Source organism: Parasteatoda tepidariorum, chromosome 5 (assembly GCF_043381705.1).
Source record: "Parasteatoda tepidariorum isolate YZ-2023 chromosome 5, CAS_Ptep_4.0, whole genome shotgun sequence".
NCBI lineage: Eukaryota > Metazoa > Arthropoda > Arachnida > Araneae > Theridiidae > Parasteatoda > Parasteatoda tepidariorum.
In genome coordinates, this window is record NC_092208.1 from 89,436,161 (window position 1) to 89,447,579 (window position 11,419).

At 33.9% G+C, this 11,419-nt stretch overlaps 1 protein-coding gene across 1 annotated transcript; it reads right to left on the bottom strand.

Annotated features, from left to right (window-relative positions):
- Positions 1–3,154: 3,154 nt before the first annotated feature.
- Positions 3,155–10,567, bottom strand: LOC107456317 (uncharacterized). The gene is made up of 4 exons (XM_016074160.2): positions 10,437–10,567; positions 7,053–7,598; positions 5,723–6,013; positions 3,155–3,317 (listed from the first exon to the last, which is right to left on the bottom strand). Exons 1-3 carry the CDS (start codon positions 10,446–10,448, stop codon positions 5,753–5,755), a joined length of 819 nt encoding a protein of 272 aa, XP_015929646.1. The 5' UTR covers positions 10,449–10,567; the 3' UTR covers positions 3,155–3,317; positions 5,723–5,752.
- Positions 10,568–11,419: the final 852 nt, after the last annotated feature.

Genomic DNA, 11,419 nt, shown 5'->3' on the forward strand with positions numbered 1-11,419 from the left:
ATCGCCAAAATCATGCCTTACATTAATTTTAATTTTTTCTATTAATTCGGAATTCTAAGAGACGATTCTTAATGGAGAAATAAAATGCGTAAAAATAAGAGGACCCTAGAAATCTAGAAGGTAATCTCTAAAAATTTATGTTAAATCATGTACAAACTGAACCATATTATCTTAAGTTTTTTAAAAATGCCGTAGAAATGTTATGGACATAATTTCTCTATCGAATTAGCTGAAAATTTAATATATTGTAGTTCAAAACTTTCTCATCAAAAATTCTTATTGGCACAAAGTCCAAATATTGATAGTTTCCGAGATACGAAACCTGAAACCATAAATAGTAGTAACGCTGGGAAAGCCTGGTTAGTAGGGCATAGGGTCTATGAAGAGGTTATGAGTTCGATCCCCGCCGACTGAAGGCTCCCTGTATAGTAAATGGTGACTGGTGCATGCTAAATCTATCTAGTCACAAAGTCCTCCATGTTCCCATAGCAAATCGCACCTCTGGGGTTTCTGAATTGGAGATGAATCGTTCTCTGGCTGACGATCTGTGGATGAATGAATGGGTCCGACCTATAAACGGGCAGTGACGCGTATGTGGCTGAAGTCGTAATTTAAACTATAGACGGTTGGGAAAAAAACAAGATAACGGACACTCTGCCTTAAACTCGCTTGGTTTCATCAAGCAGTCTTGCTGGTACTGGCAAGTGGCCTTAGAAACAACAACAACATAAATAGTAATTCTCTAATTCCACTACAACATGAGCCAAGGAGATTGAAAAAAAAAGCTAATCACGAATTTTTAAATAGCCCTTGAAAGTTCGATTAATTAATGAAAAAGCTAGTAGCACGTCAGAACGTTCAACGACAAATGAGTAGCTAGTATTACTTCGCATTTACCTATGAAAAAGCTGTGTGGCTTAAGCACCTTTCACCACAGTGACCGTTGCCAACATCTCTTGTGTTTGAGACCTCCGTATTTCCGAAACTATCGATTTTTGATCAATGAGAACTTTGATCAGAATGTTTTGAAATACAACACATTACGTTTTTAGCTGATTTCACACAGAATAAGTTTTTATAAGGTTTGTGCAGGATCCTTTCACAATTTGATGCCTGCACTTCAAGAAGAAGAAGAAGAAGACATCCCAGACCCACATATGTGACCTATGACGTCAGCGCCACCTAATCTCTATCAGTAAAATGGCATATGTAAGTAGAGCTAAGTTTCTCTACATAAGTTAGAATGTTAATAAGTTCCTCTACATAAGTTAATTAACGATAAGTTGATTAAATACAGATCGCACATCAAACCAGTTGAAATATAATTCTTTCTCGTCTACTTTTTATACTTAGCTTAGATTTATTATTTGTTTATGTATTTTATTGTAAACGTGATATATTTTTCTTTGTGAACCTAACAACTTTGCATAATTAGTTTATTTGTGTTCTAAATGGCTTCATGTTTGTCTTTGTGTTAAGTAAGAAATAGATAGTGAAATAATTGCAATCTTCGTGAAGGAATCTTTGTGTAAGAATACAGAATGTATCATCTAAGACAATTGTTGCTTGAAGGGCCTGGCTTACTCGAAAGAGAATGGAAAGAACAGTTGCTAACGTAAACAAATGCCTCGTTTCCATAAAACCAATCAGGAACAAGATACCCACACTAAGTCACATGTCATTGTTCCATTCAAATTGAAACATAAGCTCACCGGACAAAAAATTAGTCACCCTAGTGCGCAAATACCGATGAATCCTAAGGCTTCGTTAGATGACGCAGTGGTCAAGTGACGTGCTCAACTGCATGCACACTGCTTCAACCTGATCAAGGACAAGTAGCTATCAGTGAGATATTTTTGTTTGAAGCGGAAATTGTGTGTAAATATGGGTAAGAGTAAAGATGTGATAGAGTGGCAGAAAGGGGCAATTGTGTTTGGCCGTATGGTAAATAAAGTTGCTGGATTTGTTGGAGTTTCAAAGCTGACTGTTCAACGTGTTTACAAGCAGTGGTGTAATATACGTGGTCACGAAAGACGCCGTCAGAATTGTCGTCGGAAAAAGATCCTGCATGAAAGTGACCGGAGTCGTGTTTCACGAATTTTCAATCAAAATCGCTTCCAAACTGGACAGGAATTACTTCAGTTACTAAATGAAGATCCATCCCAGTCTTTTAGTGAGAAAACATTGCGAATGGAGCTGCATGCAATGAACATATGGAGTCGAATATCTCGTAAGAGGCCATTGTTCACACGGGCACATAAAGCTGCGCGACTTCGGTGAGCCAGAAGTCACCGAAAATGGGCAGTTGCTGAGTGGCGGAATGTAATATGGTCTGACGAATCACGTTTTTGCATTTATTCAAAAGACGCACGTCTGCAAGTGCAACGCAGACCAGATGAAGCATTTCATCCTGACTGTGTGCAAGAATAGGTTCAAGCCGGAGGTGGGTCTGTCATGACTTGGGGGTGTTTTTCTTATTATGGATTGGGCTCCCTCACTGAGGGGGCCACTAACATGATCCAACATGTTTATTTGAAAGTTCTGGACAATTAGCAGTTGCCTTTCAGTCACCCTCTTCATGCAAAGTGTGTTGTCGATACCCCTATTTTTCAAGATGACAACAGCAAAGTTCATGGGGCTGAAAGTATATTGACTGGTTTTATGAACACTCAGACACTCAATTACATCTCGGTTGGCCAGCAAAATCACCTGACTTGAACCCCATTGAAAATGTGTGGGACATGTTGGAACAACGGGTAAAACGCCAAAATCAGCATTCTTACAATTTGGTGAATTTGCGCGATCAAACTTCAACTGGATTCGACGTACTTGCAAAACCTTGTGGGCTCACTTCCTAACCGAATTCAGGCGGTCATCAAATCTAAAGGCGGTGTTACACGTTATTAAATGATCTTTTTCATGATTTCTCTAAGGGTGACTAATTTTCTGTCCGGTGTGCTTAGTATCACGTGATCAATTTAAAGTAGGCGATACTGTGGTTCGACTTGAATGAAATAATTATTAAAGCTAAAAGCTTTTTAAGGTGTTGGTAAATTTGAACAATATCATGGTTCAACATGTTTCTAACATCGTGGTAGTTAATCATGCTAGATAAAAAGTGAGAGAGACTTTTTGAATGAATAACTCCAGCCAATTAAAAGATAATAACAGTATTTATACATCTTTGTACAACAAATGAAGTTTAGACAAAACATAAAAAATAAAGAGCAGCCGTGCAATGAGTTGAGCAACAGTTTCTTCCATGCAAAGTAGTAGCAGTTGACGTTATTGAAGAACCCATTCAAACAAAAACATACCTGAAATAAAAATAAATAAATAAATCAAGGATTCATTTCTTCTAAGCAGCAGGGTGAGTCAAAACTAGCTAAGGTTGAGTCGAAACTGTTTATACGAAATGAGAGGGGTGATAGTAAGGTCTAGCTACCAAGAGAACTCCTCCGACTAAAAGTCTGAGGTTGTCTGCTGCTCCGTAAAAGAATAAAACCATTTCTGATGGGGTATAATTGATGAAATGAATCTCATAACCAATACCAATGTGAAACTGTTAGCTTCCTTATTCGTGAGCTGTGTTGACTTAGGGGATAGAGCACTCGCCTCTCAATGAGGTGAACCGGTTCGAATCCCAGCGATCGTTGGCTGATTCGAATTCCACACCTGGTACAGTGCTGACGTAAAATATCTTCAGTCGTGGGTTAGAGTTCCCTTGCCGTCATTCTAACCGGTGGAGGTTTTCGTGCTTTTCCTCCCCATGTAACTCAAATGGTTGGTTACATTGAAAAAGTCCTCTGCGAAGGCAAATTTCTCCCAATACTTGATTCAGGAGTTCCCTTGTCTTCTGGATTGGGTTCGAAATGACAAGGCTACGGAGTTGAATATTGGTAGCCGTAAACTCAAAATTGAGTCAGCAGTTCAACGACGGTTATAAAAAAAAAAAACTTATTTGAAATGACTTATTTTCGTTAACACATTAACTGCCAGCACGCGAAATCTAGTGTCTGATGCAGTTGGCAGGTTTAGCCGGTCAGTATTCACACAGGCAAGTAATGTTTATCATGAAACATGCCCCTCTTGGTAGTTAAGAGTATAGCCTTATTATTAACGACATAAATATTTTTATAATCATTTTTGGCGAACGAAATGATATCGGTAGTTATTTCGAATGCTGTAAAAAGTCGCCAAACTATCAATGACGCCAGTAATGCTTAATTAAATGTGGTAATAACTTCTAGTTTTACCGTTATAAGTACTGTGATATAATGAGAACCTATTATACTAGGATGCATTTAATAGTTACTGTGATAATAGATTTTAAGCCACCCTCCGAAACGGATAAGTACCCTAGTATCAGCATCCTATACATTCATGACGCCTAATATACAGTCTCTACCTTTCTATTATTTTCACTTTTTATTTCCTTTATTCCGGTGCGGCTTCATAATATTAGACTTATTTTAATCTGAGTCGAAAGTTCAACTCACTAAAAGAACGATTAACTGTACACATAGTATCATTAATAATGTGACATTCATAATGTACCATAATTTTTCCATGACTCAATTAGATAACTTCAACTCTATTTCTTTAATTCCTGCTGAGTTTCTATAATTTAAAATTGTAGAGACATGCTTTAAAATCAAAGTATCATGGTTTCATGTACCTTTCAAAAAACGAATTTGGTGACTTCATCACCATACATCGTGAAACTATTAATAGATAATTCAGAAACTATCATTATTATGCTGACTGCCCACGTTAAAGCAATGTAAAGTTTCAAATTTATGGACCTCTTCTGTAGATGTATATATCCAATGGAAATTACGTATACGAGGTTTTATATAAACTTTTACAATAAAAAATAAATAAATAAAACGTTAAACAAAGCAAGTAAATAAATAAAACCGTAGAAACTTTTCACTCTGTTTGTAAAAAATTTTTCAGTAATAAAAGTCACCGAGAAACTGAGTATTGACAAAAATAAAGTTAGAATATATTCAGGTTGATGAAATTTAAAAAAAAACTGTGACGAAAAAAATTCTCTAAACTGTGACGCTGAACCAGATCAGTTGTTTGCTTGCGTCTTCTAGTTGCTAATTCATTTTATTCGTTCACTTTTGTTGTCAATCGGGTACAAGAAGATCACAATACCAATACCCTATGACACCAACTGATTGTTTATAAGCAAAATGGTGTGTTGAGCTAAGTTTCTCCTCATAAATTAGAATGTTTATTAACGTGGAATTAATTAAATACAGGGCCGTATCGCACATCGAATTTACGCTTTTTACTTAACTTAGATTTATTATTTGTTTATGTATTTTACTGTAACCGTGACAAATTTTTATTTTGTATACCTGGAAATTTCGATGCAAAATTAGCTTATCTATGTTCTACTTGGCTTCATGTCTGTCTTTGTGTTAATAAATATGAATAATATAAATCTTTGGGAAAGTATCTTTGTGTAAGAAAATAGAATGTGTCACTTAGAAGAATTGATACTTGACGGGCTTGGCTTAATCGAAATAGAATGGAAAGAGCAGATGCTAACGTAAACACGTCTCAACAACCCATCAGGGCATACTATTGATGCCCGATTCAAAGCCAAGTGTGGTGTTCAAGTGACGCCAGTTTGGACATTTCTATCATATTTGGACATATTACTAAATCGCATTAAAGACACTGGAAAAATAATGAATATAGTTACCTAAATAAAATTGATGGGTAATAAGTTAACCTAATATGGACGAGAATGTTCCACCTGAAGGTGAACATCAGCTGGGTCCTGTGGTGCAGTTCCTGGTTCGTTGGTTCTGACATTAGCTCTGAAGCCTGCGTGGTCGGCTACGTAGTCCACATGACGGAAAAGTCCATAAGCATCCCTGTAACCGTAACTTCCCTTCACATTTCCATGACCATCACCAGTCTCTTGTCTGGTGAGTTGGTCACCGTGGTCAGAGTGAACATCATATCCAAAATCATAGGGTGTCGGCCTAGCCTGAAAAATTGAAATATTCTATTTACAATGCACAACTAATGCTAGCAGAAATTATGCTGATTTGCCTTCCAAGTTTTTGAAATTTTTTAAAAATAATATCAGTCTATAGTAGCATCTATGGTTGTTGTTGTCGTCGGCCGTTAAGGCAGAAAGGGTGCGATTGTGCTTTTTTTCAGTGGCGCCATCTTTGGCCAAGAATTCGACTTCAACCACACCCATATGTCACACCCGTTTATAGGGTGGGCCCATGCACACATCCATTCATTCGTCCACAGATCGTAATTTTGATCTGAACCAGAGAACGATCCATCTCCAATTCAGTACCCACAGAGGTATTGATTTGCTATAGGAACATGGAGGACATTGTGACCCGATAGATTTAACGTGCACCAGTCACCGATTACTACACAGGGAGTCTTCGACCGGCTGGATTCGAACTTCCGTTCTCACAAACGTGAATCCATATAGTAGTATAATATGCTAAGCATATAGAGTTGCAAAGACAAAGAAAGTAAAGAAAAATATCTGACAATAAACCAAGAGTTTCGACGAAGAAAATTTTTAAGCTTCTAAAACATGCAATACTGAATCTCTTTTCTGGCACATCAGTATTATTTTTAAAAAATATATAGCGCTTTTTTATCTTCCTCATAGCAATTTCAATTTATAATCAATTTTATTTTTTAAATTAGTTTATATTTCTACTGTAATATAATTTAAAATGTGGATTGAATTCTTCGGAGCTGTTTACGAGCAAATGTAAATCCATAATAATGTAAACTGTTAATTTATTATCGAATTCAAAATTGAAACGAATGATTCATTTTTTCTAACTTCGGGACTTCTGCAAGTCGATGAATAAATTAATATATTTCTATTTGCAAAAAATTACACCTGATGGAGAAAGAACCTAACTAAATAAAAGGAAGTTCCTTGAAATTACAATTCCCTGGAAATTTTCTCAATTTTTTGTCTCGTAATGATCTCTAGGATTGATTTATGGATATTTCAAATAAAGCAAACTATTAAATGTACTTACAAGGTCATCATGACTGTTGTAATGACCACTGGGTGCATATCCATGACTGGGAGCTGAATAGGATCGGTGTGCTGACTGAGGAGCTGAATGTCCGTAAGAGGAAGTGGCTGGTGCATAAGAAGGAGCTGAATGTCCGTAAGAGGAAGTGGCTGGTGCATAAGAAGGAACTGAATGTCCATAGGAGGGAGCGAGAGGTGCATAAGCTGGAGCAGAGTGACCATAGGAGGAGGAAGGAGCCTCGTAAGAAGATCCGGCAGAGTGGGAGCCATAACTGGGTCCTCCGGATAATTCATGTCGTCCGGATCCATATGCAGCACCATGACTAGGAGCAGCTGGTGCGTAGGAAGCGGGTCTGGGAGGTGCGGGTGCTGATCGGTAGGCAGACCCTCCTGCGGATGGACCATAGATGCCGTGCCCTATTGAGGTTGTAATAGGTCGACCATGGCCTAAAATGAAATATCGGTTTCGAACTCCATCTGGTCCATAACCTCCTCCGTGTCCGTACTGGGCAGTGGAGAGCCCAGCAATAAAGAGTGTTACGAGAACCTGCAAAATACAATAGAGATTATGCCTCCTAAAATGTACATAACCACTTTGATACATGAAACCATAATTGCTTTTTTATGGGTTTAAGTATCTGTCGTTGGTTCGAACTTTACAGCTCCTGCTTCTCTTTGTTTCGAAAATTGGAAACCTAGGAATTTAACGGTTCACTTTTTAAAAAAAAAGACTGATTTTATGAATATCTATAATAATCTATCATATTGACGTAATTTTCAGATTCGAAAGGAATCTCTCCATTTTTTTTTTCTGGTTTAAAAAATTGCTCTCCAATATTTTCGCCAAGATGCGATTTGTTTCGCTGAATTTACGATTTTATCGCATTTGGCGAGGTGGCGAATACTTCCCTCGAGTCCTGATTAAGATTCTATTAGAGAGCAAAAATAATTTTGCTAATTATTTTTTTTAAATAAAATTCAAAATGAAAGATTTATTGTTTGAACAAATTGGGTGCATTCACAACTATCATTTATTATGTTCGCTTACCAAGCTGGCTGATTTATTAAATACAATTTTGTAAGCATCATCACATTGAGCATGAAGCTGATCGTTCATTATTAAATCATTTAACAAATTTCTGTAGTAATTTATAATTAGCAGTAATTTATAATAGCATATTTACAAGGTAATTTACAATAATTACAATAGTAATTTACAAAAAAAAAGAAGGGAAAAAAAAGGAATACTACAAATTGTAAAACGGTTAATAAGTGAAGACACCGATTAAAATGAATGTGTATTAAAATATAGCGTCATTAGGTAATATCGTAAAATTATGTTGTAATAACTCTTTTAGTTTTAAACTCTTCATTTAGAAAACGATCAAATTCGAAAACTTAATATTAACAGAATAGAATGAATCTTCAAATTAGGGATACAAAAATGTCTTATAGGAAAACTATTCCTTGATATGACATAACTTTATTTTTATTATATATTAGTATAATTTTTTTAAATTTATTGTTTCAATGTTTTTTATTTCTTTTTTTTTTGTGCGTGTGTGGTGTGATAAGGTCTAATTACGCTTTTCAGGTTTATATAAACATTTCTTTTTCTTCATTTGAACCTGTCCAAATAAATTGATTTGGATTTTTTTTTCTCACCGTGTTACTATGCTCATGGTAACTTTATTGGTTTTTATGGATTGATTTTTAATTCAGCATTTTATTACAGATTAAGTTTATTAAATGATATATAGGTAGGTATCAACATTGAAATGACTAAAATTCAGTAACTTGCAATGCAATACTATTTAAAATTTAGCTCTGTCAACCTTCCCCTCCCTTACTATTTATTGTGTTTTATTTCGCAATAAAATTTAACAAATAGCAATTTTATAGATTTACAGTGTAAATTTTTCTACAGTGTTAATTGTTTACTCTTTCAGGAAACTTTGATTTTAACACTTTAGAACATTGGTATCAAAGGTCAATTAGAAGTCAAGAGGCTACATAATAAAATGTTAACTTGGAAGTTAATATTGTATATTTTATTTTAAATTTCAAAATTTTTTCAAAGTTCTACTTTTTGTTCTGAAAATGTCCATTAACTTTAAGCAATGGTTTAATATCTCATTTTTTTCTCACTTTATTTGGATGATTTTGTTTTCAGGTAACGATGCATTGCGTTTTACTATTGACTCGCTGAATACCCATTTATAGTACACTACATACTGAACAGCACTGTAAAATCATGCACAAAGGTGAAAGACAAATACCGATACAAATAATAAAATTATAATAATTATAAATAATGAAGTTAAATATTTCCCTTGTGATACTATTAAGATCTATTAATGAACATAAATCATTTTTCTAAGCAATCATTTTTTGAAATAACATTCAAAATTAAAAGTATAGTGTTATGAAAAATTGGGTGAGAGTTCATAACTGTCATTTAATATTTTTGCTTACAAAATGAACGGATGTATATTTTAAATACAATTTTTGCATTCATCACTTTGTGTGCACGAAGCTGATAGTTCTAAATCATTTAACGAATCTCTTTAACCCTCATTCATAATATTATGTTAATGTAATTCGCGCCGAAAAAGAATAATTGTAAAACGGTTAATAAGATCAGACACCGATTTAAATAACTTTATCTTAAAATGCAACGTAGAATTTCATTATTCTGATAATAATAATGACAATCCTCTTAAACTCTTAATTTAGAAAGCAAACAAAATTAAAAACGTAATAATAACAGTACCTTTAAATGAGGGATACAAAAATATTTATAGGAAAACAATAACTTTATGATGACTTATATCAATTTTATGCTGAGGACAACAAAAACCGACATTAAAATGAATGTCGGATAATTGGATCGTACCATTTGATTTTCCGGCCAATAAAAATTCACCGTCCACAACGAAAAACTGTGACACCGTCATTAGATTTTTATATATAGTTAGATTTGTATAGATGTCTTTGTATATGAATGTATTATATAATAATGTTCTAATGCATGAATAAATTTATTTATTTTAATACTTTTTTAACTAATATATGAGTCAAAAAATTTATTTTTAAGTTTAAATTCAAATTTTTCAAAATTAATAAGTTTTTCTCCCCATTAGTGCATATTAAATCAAAGCCAAAAAGGTTTTTAAATATGAATTAATTTATTACACATATATTATAAAATAATGTTTTTTTGTGTGTGAATTTATTTTAATTATTTTTTACAACTTATGTTCTTAAATTATTTTTTTTTTAAAATTTTTAAAGTGCAATAAGGAATTTTTTTTTCTTCCTATCATCATCATATAGCGTATGAATGAATCATGATGCTTTATAAGAAGTGATTTTTAATACTTACTTGAGCGATCATCTTGGTGAGAGAAGAAGTGTGAATGATTGAATTTCGAAGAGAGCTTTTATATAAGAAATGAAAGGGTTGCGCAAAAGAAAGGGCGTGGACAAGATTTATCTCAAATGAGGACCACTTTGGACCGGGGGGCGAGCGGGGGATCTCGGAATTTGGAATACGAGGGCAAAAAGTGATAGGAAGGTAAGGGGTGTGACAAGGGTGGAATCATTTACGAAAGGCAGAAATTAATCTTTTTTAATTTCCTAACTGATTTTAATTGATAAAAGTATCACGCTGTTAAAGATTTTTCTTTCTACTTTTTTTCCACTTCCCACTTCGATCGATGCAGACATCATTTTTTAAAGCAGCGAATTTTATTGTTATTATAACATTATGACTAACAATTAAAATTCATCGCAATATGCGGGGTGAGGCTCAAGAGACTTCACTAAATCTATCCATCTATCTATCTATCTATCTATCTATCTATCTATCTATCTATCTATCTATCTATCTNTATATATATATATGAAATAATAAATTCATATATATGCAAACTCAAGCAATCGAAATATTAAATAAATAATAATGTATTATTGATTGAGTGTAAATATAATAAAAGGTTTCAAAATTCATTACATGTTTAAAAAAAAAGTCCTAGTTCTCGGAACCCTCTATTTTATTTTTCGCTTATTTTTCCATCTCGAGAATTTTTAAACGAATTGAAAAATGTTAGCACACAATAATGGAATTCGTTTATTTAAAGATAATTCCATGCAAAAATAGTAAAATTTAGTAAATATTTACTGTTTTTTAACTGTTAAGTAAGTCGTAAATCAAAACTTTGATTTCTCAGGAACTATTCGACCGATTTCGCTCCAATTTTGCATTTCACTATCTAAAATTACACACTTTAAAATAATATAAAAGATTTTACACCTTGTAATTCAATATTTTTTTACTATTGTGTAATAAAATAATAAAAAGCAATG